At 42.9% G+C, this 20,912-nt stretch overlaps 1 protein-coding gene across 5 annotated transcripts in view; it reads left to right on the top strand.

Annotated features, from left to right (window-relative positions):
* tbc1d32 (TBC1 domain family, member 32) overlaps window positions 1-20,912 on the top strand; it is a 235,636-nt gene that overhangs the window by 118,054 nt on the left and 96,670 nt on the right. For all 5 annotated transcript variants that reach the window (XM_069886883.1, XM_069886881.1, XM_069886880.1 and 2 more), the window contains one exon: window positions 4,460-4,579. In XM_069886883.1, coding sequence (XP_069742984.1) covers window positions 4,460-4,579 — 120 coding nt within the window. The remainder of the gene's footprint in view (window positions 1-4,459; window positions 4,580-20,912) is intronic.

Raw genomic sequence — 20,912 nt, 5'->3', positions numbered from 1 at the left:
AGGGACCTGAGAATACAAATACATAATTCCCTGAAAGTTGTGTCAGGTGAATAGGGTTATAAAGAGAGCTTTTGGCATATTGGCCTTCATAAATTAAAGTATTGAGTATAGGAGTTGGATGCTATGGTAAAGTTAGTTGTACAAGACATGGGTGAGGCCAAATTTGGAGTATTTTGTGCAGTTTTGGTCACCTAATTACAGGAAAGATATCAATAAGTTAGAAAGAGTGCAGAGAAGATTTACTAGGATGTTGCCTGGTCTTCAGGAATTGAGTTACAAGGAAGGTTTAAACAGGTTAGGACTTTATTTCCTAGAGTGCCGAAGAATAATGGAAGATTTGATGGAGGTATTTAAAATTATGAGGGGAATAGACAGTAAATGTAGATAGGATTTTTCCACTGAGGGTAGGTGAAATACAAACAAGAGGACATGGGTTAAAGGTAAAAGCGGAAAAGTTTAGGGAGAACTTAACTCAGAGTGGTGGGAGTGTGGGAATAAGCTGCCAGCTGAATGGTGAATGCAGGCTCAATTTTAACATTTAAGAAGAATGTGGATAGGTACATGGATGGGAGGAGTATGGAGAGCTATGGACTGGGTGCAGATCAGTTGCACCATATTAAAAAAATGGTTCAGAACAAACTAGAAGGGGCAAAGGATCCTGTTTTGGTTCTTTTATTTTATGTTTCTATTAATCATAACTATGGAAATTATCACAGAAGCCAAAGAATTGATGCAAATACATTACAATATCTTGGACCATTTAAGAAGTAGCAGGGAGGAGATTTTGGCAGCCTTGGATCACATTAAGGTGGATAAATCCCCAGGACCTGATGAAATGCATCCACAGACCTTGTGGGAAGCGAGAGAATACATTGTGGATGCCCTTGCAGAGATATTTTTGGTCTTCAATGAAGTGTCTGAAATCTGGATTGCTTGTTTTAAAAAAAAGCAAGCAAAGACAAGTCAGTGACTTACATTACAGACCAGTGAATTTGACATCAGTGGTAGGAAATTTGTTGTTGGGGATGCTAATAGACATGATCTACCAGGATAAGCAGGAACTGTTTGGAGTCATCAATATGGCTCAAGCAGAAGTGATTGAATCTCATGAATCAGTTCAGTATCCTTTTGACTCTTGTCCCCTCCCTAGCTTTAATGGGGGGGGGGGGGAGTGGGTGGGGTGGAAGGGAAATATCAAGCATAATAAAAATGGGATGTAAGAGAGGAGTAACCATGCTTGCCTTAATTGGGCAGGGTATGGAGTACAAAAAACTCATACTTTCTTCTGTCCAGAATAAGCCAGTTATGAATTTTGGGTAACTTCACAACTACCCAGTTCCTCTGTTTCCGTCTCTCCTTTACCTGCTCCCATCCTCATTTTTCTCTCAAACCTTACTTTCATTGTCCTCTCCTCAATGGTCTCCTCTCATAAGGTAGTGATCATGGGAGATTTTAACTTCCCACACATTGATTGGGATACCCATACGGTTAGAGGGTTGGATGGGCTGGAGTTCGTAAAATGTGCTCAGGATTGTTTTTTAAATCAGTTAATAGAAGAACCGACTCGGGATGGTGTAATACTGGATCTTCTGTTAGGGAACGAGCTAGGTCAGGTAGCGGACATTAATGTTGGAGAACCAATTGGGTCTAGTGATCATAATTCTGTTAGTTTTAGGGAAGAGCAAGGAGAGGCCTAAAGTTGAGGTTCTGGATTGGAAAAGAGCAAATTTCGAAGGAATAAGAAGGGATTTGGGGAGTATTGAGTGGGACAGGATATTTTCAGGTAAGGATGTTAATGAAAAATGGAGGATATTCAAAAAAGAAATTTTGAGGGTACAGAGTAGTTATGTCCCAGTGTGGATCAAAGGAAAAGCTGGAAGTCATAGGGAGGCTTGGTTTTCGAGGAATATTGGAAATTTGGTTAGGAGAAAAAGGGAGGTGTACAAGAGGTATAAAGAGCAGGGAGCTGAGAAGTTGAAGGAGGACTACAAGGAGTGTAGAAGGAATCTTAAGAAAGAAATTAGAAAGGCCAAAAAAAGGCATGAGTAAAAATAAATCCAAAGGGTTTCTATAAGTACATTAAAAGTAAAAGATTGGTGAGAGATAAAATTGGACCCCTTGTAGATAGCGGGGGTAGGCTGAGTGAGAAGTCTGAGGAAATGGGGGAAATTTTGATTGATTTCTTTGCCTCGGTATTCACTAGGGAAAAAAATGTTGAATCAGTTGAAGTAAAGAAAAATAGTGGGGAGGTCATGAAGCAAATAAGAATAACCGAGGAAGTAGTGATGGCTGTGTTAAAAAAGATAAAGGTGGATAAATCTCCCGGACCGGACAAAATATTCCCTAGGACACTCAGGGAGGCTAGTGGACATTTAGTGGGGCCACTAACAGAGATATTTAGGATGTCACTGGCCACGGGGATGGTGCCAAAGGATTGGAGGGTGGCGCATGTGGTTCCTCTGTTTAAGAAAGGGTCCAAATGCAAACCTGGGAATTATAGGCCTGTAAGTCTGGCGTCTGTGGTGGGCAAGTTGATGGAAAGTGTTCTGAGGGATGCTATTTACAAATTTTTGGAGGTACAGGGATTGATAGGGAGTAATCAGCATGGTTTTGTCAGGGGTAGATCATGCTTGACAAACCTGATTGAGTTCTTCGAGGGGATTACAAAAAAGGTTGATGAAGGGAAAGCTGTGGATGTTGTCTATTTGGACTTTAGTAAAGCTTTTGACAAAGTTCCCCACAGGAGGTTAGGAAAAAAGGTGGAGGCATTAGGTATAAATAAAGAGGTAATGAAATGGATTCAGCAGTGGTTGGATGGGAGGTGTCAGAGAGTAGTGGTAGAAAATTGTTTGTCTAATTGGAGGTCAGTGACTAGTGGAATTCCTCAGGGATGGGTCCTGGGTCCACTATTATTTGTTATATATATTAACGATCTGGATGTAGGGGTGGAGAATTGGATAAGCAAGTTTGCAGATGACACAAAGATTGGTGGTGTTGTGGACAGTGAAGTAGATTATCGTAGATTAAAAGGTGATTTAGGAAGGCTGGAGGTGTGGGCTGATAAATGGCTGATGGAATTTAATACAGATAAATGTGAGGTGCTACATTTTGGAAAGGCAAATTTAAATAGATCATATACATTGAATGGTAGACAATTGAGGAGTGCAGAGCAACAAAGGGATTTAGGAGTTATGGTAAATAGTACCCTCAAGGCTGATACTCAGGTAGATGGTGTGGTGAAGAAGGCATTTGGAATGTTGGCCTTCATAAATCGGAGTATTGAATTCAAGAGTAGGGAGGTTGCGATGAAATTGTACAAGGCATTGGTGAGGCCAAATTTGGAGTACTGTGTACAGTTTTGGTCACCAAATTATAGGAAAGATATAAACAAAATAGAGAGAGTGCAGAGAAGGTTCATGAGAATGTTGACAGGATTTCAGGGTCTGAGTTACAGGGAAAGGTTGTGCAGACTGGGGCTTTTTTCTCTGGAGCATAGAAGATTGAGAGTGGACTTGATAGAGGTGTTTAAGATTTTAAAAGGGACAGACAGAGTAAATGTGGATAGGCTTTTTCAATTAAGAAAGGGGGAGATTCAAACTAGAGGACATGGTTTAAGATTGAAGGGGGAAAATTATAAGGGGAACATGAGGGGAAATTTCTTTATGCAGAGGGTGGTAGGGATGTGGAATGAGCTTCCGGCAGACGTGGTTGAGGCGGGATCATTGGTTACATTTAAGGAAAGATTGGATCATTACATGGATAGGCGGGGACTAGAGGGGTATGGACTGGGTGCTGGTCAGTGGGATTAAGAGGGTGGGGATTTGCTACGGCATGGACTAGTAGGGCCGAACTGGCCTGTTCTGTGCTGTAAGTGGTTATATGGTTATATGTCTCTCTACCTCGTACTTTCTTCTATCCAGTATTGTGCTTGATATCTCCCTTTCCCCCTGTTAAAGGGACCCAGCACTAAATGGTAACTAACTATTTCTCTCCTGCCTGACCTGATGAATCCCGCTAATTTCCCTTCGTTCACTCACGATTACAGCACGATTTTAGTTTTTTGTGTTTCCTTTCTTTACCAAGATAATATATTCATTTGGCTAGTGTGAATCATCTGATTCAAGGAATGTGATCAAAGTCAGTGATAACTTGAATGATAGCAGATTTTGCAGTTATTGACATTTCTTATCATTAGGCTTGTATTGGCCTTACATATGTATTTAAGTATTTTAATTACAAGAAAAATGTTGTCATTGTAGTGTGTTCTGATGCAAGGGAAGGCCTTTCAGATATTTTGTCTGAAGACCAATATAATATTTAGTTAAGCATGATGTAAAAGTTCTATATTGTATGCTGTACTTTTTTAAATAGCTGAACAACTTGTTTTCTATTTCTGCATTTGCATCTAAGAAAGATTTTCAAATTTTTAATGAAAATTAACATAATTTTTTTTTTAAAGTCATTCCTAGCTCTGGTAAACCTGCTATCATCTTTCCAAGCTGTCTATGAACTTATTGGTAATCTACCGCTGCCAAACAAGACAGCATACTCCTTGTGTGAAGTGCCTAGCTCAGTGGTTGTAAGTGTATTTTTTTTTCATCGAAGTACTTTTTGGTATTGTTAAAATATGTTCTGTATAATATATTTAAAAATAAATGTCTTTATCTCAAAATTTAGCTACAGGCTTACTTTTTATAAGCAAGAAAATGTCTTATTTTAATATGAATTATTGGAGTTTAGAAACAGAATCTTTGAATATTTTAAGGCAGAGGTAGATGGATACACACCATCAAGCACCATCATTCTTGCCTTATCACATGAATTCAGCTGTTTTGTCCAGATTTAGACCAAACTGTAATGAGATCATTGTGAATTTGTGTACCACTGGTCTCTATTTAGACAGGCTACCTTTTGGGTCCAGTACAATTGAGGTCTGTTTGAAACAGGTGGGTACTATGCCCTACTGGAGTGAGATGTTGAAGATATCCATGAATACATTGGCAAGTTGTTCAGCACAGGGTTTCAGTACCTGACTGGGTACGCTGGCCCGGATGCTTTCCTTAGATTCATTCCTGAAGGCAACCTGCACATCATCTTCAGATACTGACTATAGAGGATCATCGGGGATATGGGGATGTCCTGTGGTATTTCCTTCTTCAGGTGGTCAATTTGGGCATAGAAAGCATTGAGTTCATCTGAGAGTGAAACTTTGCTGTCTCCTACTGCACCAGATTTGGTTGAGTAGCAAATTGTCATTTAAGCCTTGCTACAGCCGTTTCCTTTCTTGGCCAGAATCAAGAAATGGCTTTTCGTAGATCGTACCTGTTGGATATGACACTGTCACGTGTACGTGATAATGTGGGGAGCTGATAAATATATATGCATGTTTGGAGTACTCCATTTTAGTATGTAGTTTAGCAAAGTAATGAATCAACCTGCTATCAGTCAGTGGATACAAGGGCCCCAAACATAAGAGTGGCAACGAGGAAATCAAGAACTCACAAAACCATTTTTCAACTCCGAGGACAGAAGAGTCCTATTAGAACTAATGAAAAGAGACAGCTGTGAAATTTACGAGATGGCCGCATCTGTGACTCACTTCATTGAATTTAATGAGGAAACAGACACCTGGGAAGGGTATGTCAGACGTTTTGATCAACATTGCCTTGTGCATGATATAACTGAGAATCCACCTTTAAATAGAAAATGGGCTTTGTTCCTAACATAGATGGGGGGAAAGATGTACAAATTGTTAAGATCACTAACATTTCCAGATATGCCTGCTATCAAAACATGTACAGAGATCTGTCTAGCTATTGGGCAACACCTTAACACCCGACCACCAGAAATGACAGAAAGGCATAAATTTTACCATCCTAAGCAAATGCCGGGGGAGTCGGTCGCATTTTTTTCTGGCTACATTGCATAAACTGTTGAAAGACTGTGCATTTGAGGAATTCAGAAACAGTGCTTATAGAGACTAATTAGTATGAGTGTAGCTAACCAAGCTACCAGAGAAAAACTAATTGGAACACAAAATCTGACACTGGAATTGGCTATAGACATTGCTGCCTGCCGCTGAAACAGCAGCAAACAATGCAGACGTCTGCCAGAGAGACTGCTGCTATCAATAAATCTGTGTATCAAAATTTTTCCTGTCGTGAACCTTCCTGCCCAGAATGTTTTTTGCTGCGGGAAGACAAATCACAGCCCAGCTGTCTGCTACTTTAAAAAAGCCAAAATGCCACAAGTGCAATGAAAAAGGACACATAAAAACAAAATGCCCAATGAATAAACTGAAGAAATATTATAAAACTCCAGGAAAGCACAATTTGTAGAAGCAAAGGAAAAAAGCCCAGACACTGAAACCACGGATACCAATGACTCTGAGGAGGAACCAGATGAGAGTAAACAAGTTATACAAAAGGAGCCGAATTTCTACATCAATATCCAGGTTAACAACAAACCATATGTCTGGAACTTGATATGGGAGCAGCAGTTTCCAGGATGTCAAGAACAATGAGGGAGCGCCTACTACCACATACAAGGATGCTAAAAATGGATACTGTTTTAAAAACCATTACTGGAGAGGAAATACAAGTCTTCAGAAAGTGCAAAGTACACGTAAAGTACAAAGAACAGACTAACCTATTGCTTCTCTATACCGTGAACACTGAGGGGCCAGCATTGCTCAGTTGCAATTGGTTAAGTAATCTTCAATTGGATTGGCAAGAAATAGGGAAGATAATTAGCCAAAAGAACAAAAAAACCCAGAATGAACCCCAGCGAACCACGGACTCCAAATAGGTTCAAATTTTGAAATGTTACAGAACAGTATTGAAAACAGGTTTGGGAAAAATACAAGGGGTATGAGTTAACCTGAGGCAGAACCCAAGTTTTGTAAATCCAGAGCCGTACCTTTCGCAATAAAAGAAAAATCAAATGAAAACTCAATAGATTGAAAGAAGAAGGAATATTAGAAAAAATCCAGTACACTGACTGGGCCACCCCAATTGTGCCAGTACGCAAGGCAAGCAGAGAAATATGTATCTGGTGATTAAAAAGTGACCATCAATCAAGCATTGCAAATTCTGGAACATTCCATTCCAAAAGCCAAGGAACTATTCCAAACATTAAATGGAAGACAAAAGTTCATGAAACTGGACCTGTCACAAGCCTACCAACAGATGGAGCTAGACTACGACTTCCAGAAAAATGTAGCCATAAACACACATTTAGAATTATTTCCATATACTCGTATGCCGTATGCAATATCAGCAGCATGGACAAGTTGCTACATGGACTCAGAGTGCGCTGCTACCTGGACGACATCATCATAACCGGCAAGGATGACACAAAACACCTAAGTATCCTAGATATTGTTCTGAACTGACTACAACAAGCAAACGTCTGTCTACAACAAGACAAGTGTGTATTCATGGCACCATCAGTGACCTATTTAGGTTTCACCATCAATCAAGAAGGGGTACAGATGGACAACAAAGGTACGGAAGCAATACTAAGAGTTCCTTACCTGACCAACAAAATGGAACTACAATCATTTTTGGGTCTGGTAAACCATTATCGCCGACACATTCCGAACATGTCTATCTTATGGAACTCCCTAAATGAACTACTTTTTAAAAAAAAAATCAAAAATGGTACTGGATGGCAAAAAACAAACAAGCCATTGATGAATTGAAAACACTTTTAACAAGCAGTAACCATGTTTTAATCCATTACATTTCTGACAAAGGACTAACACTAGCAGTGGCCGCATCACCTGTGAGATTGGGGGCTGTACTGTCTCACAAAACGGAAAAAGGAGAGCAACCAGTGGCATATGTCTCCTGATCACTAACCACTTGTAAACAGAACTATGCTCAATTGGAAAGAGAAGGGCTAGCCATTATCATCTAGGTAAAGAGATTTCACCAATACCTGTATGAACGAAAGTTTACACTGGTTACAGACAACTGTTAGGTCTGCTTTGTTCGAGAATGAGTGAGTCAGACACCAGACTGAGTCGAAATCAAGGTTCTTTATTACTGGATTGTAACACTTGCAACTAACAGTGTTAGTTGGAGAAGGCGCATTCTCCCGATATCAGCAAGTGGTGTTTTTTTTATACCTCAGGACACGCACTTAGTAAATTATCATACCATTACATTGTCCAATGAATAAGCTGTTGCTACCCTTCTCTGTTAGTCTGCTGCACATCATCTTGTTATTGCCACACTTATCTTGAGCGTATAAGGTCACACCTGCATCCTGTTACTCCTTAGTACTGGGTGACTCCTTCTCCGGTCCCAACTCATGATGTTTTTACCTTACAATCCCTCCTTTGTCCTCTTTAGAGGACAATCTTGCCCTGACTATGTTACCACCGCGTTACATTAGGTCGCCTATTATTGCCAAGCTCTATACGAGTTCTGTTCATGGGGTTTTTCGGCTGGTGGGCGAGGGCTCCCCCCAACCCTCTTTAGCGTATACCTCCCATCCGTTTCCCCGATCCCATTGCCCGTTTACAAGTTTCCTCCCCGTTTGCCCCCAAGCAAATAACTGGCTATCCCTTCTAAGCATTTGTAATTAGTTAAGATAAAAGTTAACATTTGTGCTACAATCCATTTTATAATATTTATTCTACAATCTATTTTATAATCCCTCCTCCCTGTCGCATTCTCCATCAGACTCCGGATCGATCTCAGCATCTTTTGACGCCTCCTGTGACGTGAGATAGTCCCGCTCCGTAACTTGTAGAGCTTGATATTTTGGAGGCAGCTCATCGCGGTTGGCAAAGGCTCTCTCAATGGTCCTTGTGACCAGCGTTCGAATGCATGGAATACACAACAGCCACAAGTGATAAAAATGGATACAGAAATGAATAATCCTAGGAAAAGTTGTCCCAACATTGTGCCCCATTTCCCAAACACTCCATGTAACCAGGACAAAACAGGGTTAGAGACTCCAGATTGGGCTTTTAATTCCTTCGCCAATGCCTTAAGTTTTGTCAGCCCCTTAGTGAGTGACCCATCTGGCCCTGTGTTATTAGAGATAGAAGTGCAGCATAGATCTCCAAACATGGCACACATTCCGCCTTTTTCCGCCAGGACCATATCAATCGCTATCCTATTCTGAAGCGTCATAAGGGAAGTTTCTGACAGTTGTTGGTGTACTGCCTCAACAACGTCCCTGGTCAAATTTGTAAGGCGCTGGACATTATAGTGAATTAGGTTGATCCTATTCACGTTTTTATTTGCTGTGATGGGAAAGATTGCACTAAATATAGGAAAGTTTTCAAACCCAGCTGCAATCTCATCAGCTAGTTTAAATTCGTCCGGTATATTCCGGGCTTGGCCAATTGCATCAATCCACACCCCGTCAGGGTTCCTTCCTTCTGGCCCAAGGAGTCCAACACTCCTTCTTCTCCACATCCAAGCCCCTGTGTGGTGTAGATCTAGGGCATCCTCGTACCCCTCCTGCCTTTCCACAGTCAGGACTGGTGCATTAAGCGTTACTAAAGCACACCGACCATTCCAGTTAGAGGGGAGCCAGTTATATAGCACTCTACCTCCACAAAACCACCAAATATCTGCCCTAGCCTGGGTCAATCGGGTAGCATTTCTGCTGCCCGTGAGATCAACATGAGTCCTGCACGAGTCACTGGGTAGCCAACCCATGTGGAAAGCGTGTGCCGCTGTGTTGTTATTGGTGAAGCAAGTAACATTACTTATGCCCGTGGATCTAAAGATAGGGGGGGGGGGTCACATTGGCCGGAGCTATGGGAAACGCCTGTTCCCATGTCAGACACCTATTCAGTGGGTTAGACTCTGACATTAGGTTCAAGGCGCAGTCCATAGCATCTGTCTCCTCAAAAATCGATCTGCTCATCCGTAACGTTGGCCTTCCCCGGGCACAGATCCAGCAGTTTCCATACCTTGCCTGATCCGCATATTTACCCATCTGTTCTATCCAGGAGTTTGTCTCATCTATACCTGTCTCAATTGCTATCTTCTCTCCCCTGGACAGCTTCTTACTATCAAATTTTCGCACTACCTCCTCTGTAGAAGTGGGTTTGGGTATGTCCTTTGTGTAGGTTTGTAAGTCAAACCTCACCACTCCCCAAGGGTCTTTTCCACTTACAGACACTCCAATCATTAGGTAGAGGAGATCTCCGACTCCAGGTTCTCTCCCTGTGCCCCCCTCGCATGTCTTAGAGCTCCATCCCTTCATATTCCACGGGTTGTTCAGCCCCGCTTTTACTGCCAAAATCAGGGGATTTTTGCCTTTCGTAGTATGGGTAACAGCACCACGTATCAGGGAGACCTTAGTGAAAAAATTATAAAGGGGTCTGCTGGACCCTTTGTTAAGGGGCTTGCTTATCCATCTAGTGTCGGGTCCTGTCCACCACCAAACCTCACCCCAGGACGGACCTACATGTAGGCCCCACTCCGGATATCCTCTCTGAAAGTTACACATGTAAACATCATATCCTCTCCAGGACGCCTCATTCCTACCACACGCTATTACACTGTATAGATCGAACTGGAAGGTGCTATCCTTGTCTTTATCTATCTTCAGAATAACTTTGGCCCCGCATGGATCTGAACTACTCTGTTGGCTTGTTTGGCAACCCATCAGCAGGAATGCCCATAGGGCCTTCGACATTGTCCACATGAGTCTCATCATATTTTCCAATACTCGCTACTTGTTGTTTTGCCTTGGAGCAAAAGGCAAAATGATGCCAATTATTATCCCCTGGTTTGTCAATTCTTACCGACCTATCTGTCACGGCGGTAACAGTGTATGGTCCAGTCCATCTAATTTCAGTCCAATGTACCTTCCCTGGTTTACGGATATGCACAAGGCCTCACTCCTTCACTGGAACTCCTTCAGTGTCCGGGTTCTCCTTATTTGCATTCGCCACCTGTTGTGAAACTAAAGCAACCATATTACCCAGCATCTGCATATAATGGTCCAGTTCCACTTCCCTTTCTTCCCAATTCTTTACCCAGGCTGGATCAGTCTTTGGACTGGGCATGGGTCGACCCGTTAGAATCTCGTGTGATGACAGGAAGGTATTTTTGGCCTTCTCTTGTCGCATAGACATCAGTACTAATGGCAATGCCTCGACCCAATTCAACCTGGTCCCACCCAAAATCTTTCCTAATTTGGATTTTATCGTCCTGTTTGCCCTTTCTACTAGCCCCTGGCTCTCAGGCCTATAGACACTACTGAAACGGTGTTTGATCCCTAAGTATTCTTCAACCTGTCAGATCAGCTCATTCTTAAAGTGGGACCCATTATCAGAGCATATTCTGCTGGGGACCCCGTAGCGGGGTATCAACTCTCGCGTCAGCCAGCCTATTACACTATCCGCATCCTCCCTCTTCGTTGGGACAGCCTCCACCCACCGTGAGAACCTATCTACCGCCACTAAGAGATATCGGTATCCTTCCTTTGTCCTAAGGTCAGTACCCATATCTGTATAGTCAATATAGATCTCTTTCCATGGGGCTGTCGGTCCTGGAAATCGTAAAAGTGGGTGGGGTAAGGTGATCCTTTGGTTATGCCCATTGCAGATAGTACATTCAGCTCTAAAGTTGTCAATGTGCTCGCGTAAGTGGGGATTCCACCAATGTTGTTTAAGCGTATTATAAGTTTTGGTGGCGCTAATGTGAGTCAGCCCATGTGCTTCTTCAAATAATAGTGGAAGTAATTGGCGGGGGGCAACTATCATACCTATTGGGGAGCGCCAGACATGTACTGTCCGATTGTCATAGATGATCTCCTGTCGCGTAGCACCGCGTTTCATCCATTCCTCTTTCTCACTTGGGCTAGCTTTTTCCTGTATTTCTATCAGGTGTTCAATATTTGGTGGGGGTCCCTCTCCCTCCTTCTCTTTTTGGTCCTCAACTTACTACTATTTTCTCTTCTCTCTAATTCCTCTTTTTTGCCATGGGACCTCAGAATCATCCCCTGTATAGGTTCTTGATATCCAGTAACCTGTTTGGCTGCTCTGTCAACCGTCGTGTTTCCTTTCCCTTCCTTTGTGTTTTGTAGGGAATGGCCTGCCACCTTAATTAGGCTTAGAGCCCGGGGAAGCATGACTGCCTTGAGAAGTCTCCGTAAAACCAGATCATGTTGGACGTTTTGTCCGGCTGCAGTCCAAAAGTCCCTTCTTATCCAGCCTGGTGCTTTAATATGGACTGCACTCCAAGCATACGCAGAGTCAGTATAAATGTTAACCGATTTACCTTCGCTCAGCTCCAATCCTCGTATGAGCCCTATCACTTCTGCCAATTGTGCTGATGCCGGTTGGGGGATGATAGAGGACTCTACTAGATAGGGTGCATCATCCACCCATCCTACCACTGCATATCCCTCCACATTACCCTCTGAACTTTTATGGCAACTTCCGTCTGTAAATAACTCCCAATCCACCTCCTCCATGGGTTCCTCAAATAGCTTCTCCTTCAGCTTGGAATCTATCTTGACTCTTTCTACACAGTCATGCGTCTCCATAAATCCTGAGTTCAATCCTCTAGCTATGTTGGAATAGTTGTCCCTTGGCGACCTGAAGGTGATGTGAGGACCCTTAAGGGCATCCTCCATCTTAATAGATCTGTTGGCCGAGAAGCTGAAGGCACTAGACATTAAAAGGGCTGAGACACTGTGGTCTGTATTAATAACCAGGGGATGACAGAGGACAATATGTGTGATTTTTTTGTATCGTTCTAGCTACTGCTGCGAGATATCGGAGACATGGGGCCTTTCCTCTTTCTACATTGTCTAGTCTGCAACTATAGTAACTCAATACCTTCCTTCGTCCTCTATCCTTCTGATACAGAACTGAGCTAACAATGCCCCCAGTTTCAGCCACGTCCAAGTGGAATTCTTTACTATAATCCGGATTAGCCAGGCTGATTGTTTTCCCCAATTCCTGTTTAACACGCAGGAAAACCGCTTCGCGTTCTACATTCCACCTGACTGGTTCCTTAAGCCTTCGGTGACCTATCTCCGTGACCATTACCCTCAAACCCTGGGTTAAACTCACATATCCTGGGACATAAGTTCGACTGTATCCACAGAGCCCTAAAAATGCTAACATGTCTTGTACTGTTGTCGGTTTTCGATAACCTTGTATCGTTTCCTGACGTGTCTCGGACATGGCCGTACCATTTTTACCGACGAGTCTTCCTAGGAAAGTTACCACCCTCCTTCCGATCTGACATTTCGACCTCTTTACTTTAAACCCTGCCTCACCTAGGCCCCTGAGTAAAACTGCTGCCCCCATTAGGCACCCATGTGCTGTTCTTCCTGCTAATAGCAGGTCATCTACATACTGAATCAGCGTAACATCTTCTGGGAGCTTCAATTTCACTAGGATTTCACTAAGGGCCTGATTGAACAGTCCTGGACTGTCCTTATAACCCTGAGGTAATCTAGTATATGTGTACCGATTCTCTTGGTAAGTGAAAGCGAAACAGTCTTGGCATTCCTCGGCTAATTTTAAGCAAAAGAATGCGTTTGCCAGATCAATGATAGTGTAGTATTCGTGATCTGGACTCAGAGCCCTAAGTGCAACGTATGGGTCTGGGACTGGTCTCCCGATGGTCTTGGTAGCAGAGTTAATTTCCCGGAGGTCGTGTACCATCCTCCGGTCTTTTCTACCTGGTTTGGGGACAGGCATGATGGACGTGTTCCACATGCTGTCTGGTGCCGCCCTTAAAACCCCCGTCTCCATTAACCCTCCTATCGTTCCCCTAATACCCTCCTCCTGGCTGGGCGACAAACGGTATTGTTTTTTCCATATCGGTTTCTGCCTGGGGTTGGCTAATTCCAGAAATACCTCCCCTTTTATTGCTCCCACATCGTAAGGCCCCGTTGTCCATATCTGTGGGCTCAGATCAGAAAGATATTTGTCTGAGTCCCCGTGATCAATATTTTCTCCTTTTATGGGTCGGTCTCTTTCTACTTTTTCATTTACTACCCGGTCCCATGCTTCAATATTCAGACTGACAAATTTCCCTCCCTCCGAGGTGGAATATCCCGGGACTTCCGTCTGCCTGTATTCACACCCCATTGCCTCCTTCACCATCAGTCCCAACTGTCGGGCGTGGTGATCTTTGGCAATTCCCAAGGTTACATGCGGTACACTTTCTACTCCTAAGTGGAACCACTCCATTTGTTCTTCCGACAAGATAACCATAGCAGCTATTCCCTCCTTTCCCACAAAGATAAATGGACAATGTATCATTTCTGTCTTCCCTTCTTTAGAGAGTCCCACCTCTCCTCATACTCCAGGTCCGGGTGGATGGTATAGTTTAATGTTACATGCATGGGATCCAGTGGGTATTGGTACTCCCCATACTGGGGAATACTGGCCCTCCACTCAAAAAACTGTTTAATCAGACCTGGGCCTGGTTCTTCATACAGTAGTCGACTCCATAAAATAATCACCTCCACAGAATCTTCTGAAGCATTGGTTGGGGTCATTAGTACAAACTGTCCTTCCCTCTGTATTGTGTCCCCTGGGCATGTTAACCGAAGGCCCTTCTCAGAACATTGTATGGTTATCCCCAGTTTAGTAAGAACGTCCCTTGCCAATAAATTAATGGGGCAGCTTGGCACAACTAGGACAGGTGCTCTGACCCTTTGACGTCCAAATGTCATGTCGATGTTATCGGTATAGGGCTGTGTTTCCCTTATCCTGGAGAATCCTATTGTAGATAATGTTTTGCCCAAATATGTGCTCCCTGGGGGTTGTTTAATTACGGTCGTTACTGCTGCCCCTGTATCAATCATAAATTCAATTTTTTCTCCATTTACCATGCCCCAAATTTTCTGTGGCTCCCGGGGAGGCGTGATTTTTGATTCTCCAGGGCCCTGTCAATAATCTAATTCAGCACCTTCCCAAATATCTTCGTCATACTGGGGTGCCTGTACTTGTTGATCACTCTGCCATCCCCCAATTTTCTGGGGCCGATCGATGTGTCCACCCCTACCCCTTGCTTGTCCTCTTAAATTTCCTCCTCTTCCTCTATTACCTCTAATAGAGGGTAATCCTATGCCCCTTCCTCTCCCAGCCTCTGGACAGTCCCGCTGGTAGTGTCCAGGATTGTGGCAGTGCCAGCATAGGGTATGTTCTCCTCTATACATGGTACTTAGTGGTCTTTCCCAACCATTCCTTTCTTGGGGTCCCGGATTTATCACTGGCCCCATGGCCTGTGGGACTATCTGTTGGGCCGCTAGTTTTATCCCTATTTGTTCGATGACTTTCATCAATTTATCGGTTGTCTTGTCCACTCCCTTCTGGGATGCACTTTCTGACTTAGCCTGTTCTGATTGACGATGTCGTTTGAGTGCATGTGTCAGGTGTCTTTTCCACAAGTCCTCTGGCATCGTCTCTAACCCCACAATGTCCCTTAATTTTGCTTGAACTGGACCAGGTAGTTCGTTTATTGTCCCATTTCGAAAATGAGCATTTCCTAGGGGGCTATGGTCCGGTCTTTCTCCAGTCCCAGTTTCCCATAAGTCCCACGCTCGAGAGAGGTACTCATGCGCACCTTCCCCTTCTTTTAGTTGGAGGGTTACCAAGGCGTCCAGACTATAGGGTGTAGGGAATGCTTCTCTAAGTGCTTCCCAAAATCTATTTCGAAGTGGGTCAAATTCTATTTCATCCCCCAATTTTCCGCTTTTGAGTGTTCTCTCTATTTGGTTCAGGGCTCCTTCTGCCTTCATTTTTATCATGATAGTTCTGACATCTGCAAGTGCTAATTGTTCCTGACAGGTTTCTCGCTCGAAACAAGAAATCCATGGACCAGCCCCATTACTTAATGGAGGAAGTCTTTTCATTAGACTCTCTAAGTTCATTCGTGACCAGGGTACATACTTTTGATTTCCCCGCCCCGTGATCAGCAATGGGCATTGATATCTCAATTTTGGGGATTTCTGTTCCATCTTTACTCTTGGAATACATCTATTTTGTCCTCCCTGTTCAGACACCTCTTCGTCACTACTGTCACTGTCCCCGTCAGGTCCTGATGCCTCAGAGTCGGAGGTATATCGTTCACGCTTGTCTCTAAGATAATTTCTTCGGTCATTGTCTAGTGGTTTCACTTCTTTCTCTTTCGTCCTAACTATGTCCAGGCGGGCATGTCTACTCTTCTTCCTCCCGAGTTCTCTTGTGCTACTTCCCTCCCATGGTGGGCCGTATCTCGTTTCCTCATCTGTACTACACTTTTCGTCCTTTATTCCTATTACTATTCCTCCAGCTTGGAGTTCTGCTGACAGTGTTGGAGTTATCTTTTCCATTTCTCTCAATACATCTACCATTAATTCTTTTTGTTCCTTACTTATCTGCCCTAGCACAATCACATCTTTGTTTAAGTTTTCAACGTTATCCTGAACCTTTTTCATGTTCCTTTTTTGTGTCTCTAAGTCTTCTTCTATTTTCGTGGATCCTGCGGGGGTCTCGATGTCTATTAATCCCCCTTTTATTTTAAGTAAAGGGGCCTGTACCTTGACTGACGTGTCCCCATTCCCGATGTTCCCGTCATGTCCCAGTGTTTCAATATCTGGATATAAGGGACGTGACTCCTGGGTCCCATCTGGGGTGTCAGGGGCACCTTGTGACTCAACGTATGCATAGGGCGGGGGTCTACAAACTATTTCTACAGGGGCCATAATAGGTGGGTTATCAGGGAGACTAAATTCCTCGAATAGAGCTAGGACATCGCGGTAACGCATCTCCTTGTCTCTCATCTTTTTTTTGTGCAGACTCTCGATTAAAGATTTTCCTTTCTATGTCTCGTTTTGTTTCTTCCAGCTTAGAATTTTGTTTCCCTCACCTGTCAGGAATATCTCGGCGCTCCCGGGTAACCACCCCATCTTCCTCCAGCGATCTACACATTTTCGGAGAATTCTTTGTTTCTCCAATGCCTCTTTACTGGTATTTCGCTTCTCTAATTCCTGATTAATTTCCCTAATAACTTGGTCAAAGGTCTTAGCAGGCAACTGTGCAGCCATTGCTGCGGGGTCTCTTCCTAATGCCTCTCTTAATTTAGGTTCTTGTCCGTTTAGAGGATCTATGTTAACAAAAATCGCCTTTAAAAATGTCTCCTTGCAGGCCAGATGACAAAAGTTTTTTAGTGAAACAGTCTCCAAGTCTGGTCCTCCGGTGGACCTCAGACTGTCCTGTATACTCTGATTGCTCGTCTTCCACTCTCTGTTTTCCCAAAGAGGTCTGAAAGTTAGGTTACAACTAGGAAACCAAGTTTTTGGACTATATTTTTGTCCAGTTTCCCTGTACCAATCTATGAATTTACGTAACTTTATCTCCTTGGTGATGCTGGGAATACCTTCATTTAACTTGTCAAAAATATTTCGAATAAACCGTGAGTCTCTTAAGATTCTGTCAACTTTTTCATTGATATCTCCTACCTGATCAGGACACAGCTTTTGCAGTCTTTGGTCGTCGCCCTTGTTCACCAGGCAGGCATCTCTGAGTACTCTTTTTGTCGTCTCAAGGTCTCTAATGTCCGCTGTGGTATTCCACCACGGCGAATTTGGGAAATAAATTCTTAAGTTTTCAAGTGTACAAACATTATCATACCTACCGGACATTTATAAGCGAGTCTTATACAATGGAGACCAATAAGCCTGAACCTTCGTTTTCTTTCAAAGCTTCACATGGGAGATTTCACCTCTTAATAACCGGTTTATGGCAGAAAACTCAGGTCCCCAATTGTTCTTAGACCACCTTCTCACTCTATTGGACTTTGCAACGTCACAATAAAGACTTTTTAAACTCTAGTAGTTTGTCGGCGAAGCACTTATCAAATGTCACTAAAACACCTTAAGGACTTTTATAGTTTTGTCTGTAAACACTTATGTGTTACAATCCTGGCAGGTGACGACCTTCAATTATGATCGTCTAATTTGTCCGATCTCCAGTTCTTACTGACAATCATAAAGATTTTAAGAGAGAATTTTGTTAAAACAGGCTTCTCTGGACCTTTTTGTCAGCCGGCTGAGATGATTGTCAAGAAAAACAGAAACCGTCGTCTAGTGTCCACTCACCCATCACGTCGGGGTCACCAAATTGTTAGGTCTACTTTGTTCGAGAATGAGTGAGTCAGACACCAGACTGAGTCGAAATCAAGGTTCTTTATTACCGTATTGTAACACTTGCAACTAACAGTGTTAGTTGGAGAAGGCGCATTCTCCCGATATCAGCAAATGGTGTTTTTTTTATACCTCAGGACACGCACTTAGTAAATTATCATACCATTACATTGTCCAATGAATAAGCTGTTGCTACCCTTCTCTGTTAGTCTGCTGCACATCATCTTGTTATTGCCTCACTTATCTTGAGCGTACAAGGTCACACCTGCATCCTGTTACTCCTTAGTACTGAGTGACTCCTTCTCCGGTCTCAACTCGTGATGTTTTTACCTTACACAACAAACCACTGAGTCTAATAATGGGATCTAAAAAAGGAAATTGGATGGTTGCAGTGGCCTGAATTCAAAGGTGGGCAATGCTATTGGCAGCATACGATGCTAAAAATTGCTGATTTCATGCTGAGTTACTGAAATACACCACACTCAACCACCAAAAGGACACCTCCAGAACTGATGTGTGGGGAAAAATTTAAGAACCAGACTGTCAGCAATACGTCCAAACATCAGCCTCAGATTGCAGCAAACAACTTCCACTAACAAAGATTCAAGATCAATAGAAGTGGGTGTACCCATTTTGGTGCAAGACTACCATGTCAACAGAGCTCCATGGGTACGGGGAGTCGTCTTGAAAAATCTCAGCCTGTACACTTATCACATCCTAGTGGGGGATATGATGTGGAAAAGACACATTGACCAACTAAGACCAGTGGAAGATGCCATGACACCTGAAGCTGGAGCAGAAGGTATGCAATGTGAGAGGCCAACCTGACTACCAGTAGAAATGTCTCCACCACATGCTGATGTGCATTGAGGTGCCGAAACCACCAACTGAAGAAATACCATCAAGAGAGCACATGAATCCAGAGACCAGGCAAACAGCCCTCTGGATTTTCACACCCCAACTCCAAAAATACTATCAAGATCCTCTTCTCCACCCCCCAGTTATATCCTAACCGATGAACCGGGACAGGTCATGCCTAGACCTCCTTTGCAACAACAAGGACTTCCAACCGATGCCATTCCACTCTGTAGATCCAAACGAAACACACATCCATCAGAACAATTCAAAGACTGTATGTTTGGTGGCGGAGGGGGAAGAGCGTTGGATGTGAGCACTGTATGTGATGACATGGGGAACTGATAAATATATATGCGTGTTTGTAGTTTAGTAAAGCATGTAGTTTAGTAAGGTAATTAATCTGCTGTAAGTATGTGGATGTTGTTTATTACTACGGGGTCCCCAAACATAAAAGAACCCACTGCTTGTGTAGTGTTTTGGATCTCTGGACCTAAATGCCTATGATCTTGCTCTCAGCAGCTCCTAAATTTCATTGTTCATCCAAGGTTTCTAGTTGGGGAAAACCCTGAACGATTTGGAGGGCCTCCAAATCCTCCACTGAGTTCTTGAACACCATGCTATCCACTGACTCAAGGCAGTCCTATAACTGTTCATCAACCTCCTGCGACTTCCCGGCTGTCCCAATATCTGGATCCTATCTTTTTAGTCTCTGTCTATATGAAGGAAGAAGGAACACAGCCAGGTAATCTGACTTGCTGAAATGCGGACTCAGGAAAGAACAGTAGTGCTTCCTTATGTTGGTGTAGCAGTGATCAAATGTTCTGGGACCTATCGTACAGCATGTTGCGTGTTGGTGGTAATTGGGCAGAGATTTCTTGAGACAGTCACTGACGAGAATTGTAGTGTGTCATAGTAGGCTGTCTCTTGTTTACTAGCCATTTTTTAAAAATCATGTGGAGAAATGAAATTGACAGAAGACAGACATCTTTTGTACCAAGAATCTCAAGAAAAAGCTGATGAGAATTAGCCCCTGGCATTTCTGACTAAAGATCATTACAAGCACTTCATCGCTGTCATTTTAATTAATGACTTATGAGAGAATGATTTTGAAAAGTTCTTTAGTCATTTAATTGGATTGAACAAGATGAAATATTTATTTGACCTGAAAATCTTCAAACTAAAATATATACAATAAAGAATATAGATTCTTTGGATTTTAAATTGATAATTCCAAAGTGAATTTTATTACATAGAAAATTGGGGTCCACAATACCAATTTTTTGCATGCTATGTTCTGGGAATCAAGGCACTAGTGCTTACTTCTAACACAAATCACATTGGATGTTGGATGATAACCTGGTGAATCAAAGCCCGTAGGATTCTATATCCACAAAGGAACCATTTGCAAAACCTAATCTTTGCCTCCACTTGGTCCCTGAAAAAAAAAAATCACCACTACTGATTAATTTTGTCAGCTAACTCTTAAGTAAAAGAAAATAATAAAAGTCTTGGCCACATCCAATCTCAGAATAGTTGAGCTCACTCCCAACACCAGTTTCCAGATTGCTCAAAAGCAGATGTGATTCCTCTCCCAGCAATGCTCCGAAAGCTCTCTGATCTTCATGTTTAAACAATCAATAATACTGCCTTGCCATATTATCTTCCTACCTAATTGTTCATTGAACTATGACCATGGATTCTGAACTTGCCATTCTTCTTTCAGGCCCTGTAACGTAACCCAGTCATATCAGGAAATGGATACATTTGTCCATTTCATTTAACTTATAATCCTGTAGCACTGCTAAAGGCAGAGCTGCTGAAGTAAATTCTGTCCACACCAAGCAAGTAAACCAGTAACTGCCATTTATTCAAACCACGCACGTTCCTTTTTAGGGGAGGCAACAGATTCACGGGCGTGATGTTAT

The sequence above is a fragment of the Narcine bancroftii genome, chromosome 6, assembly GCF_036971445.1.
Source record: "Narcine bancroftii isolate sNarBan1 chromosome 6, sNarBan1.hap1, whole genome shotgun sequence".
Lineage (NCBI taxonomy): Eukaryota > Metazoa > Chordata > Chondrichthyes > Torpediniformes > Narcinidae > Narcine > Narcine bancroftii.
Note: the sequence above shows the minus strand (reverse complement) of the source record. Positions and strands in the feature narration are given on the sequence as shown.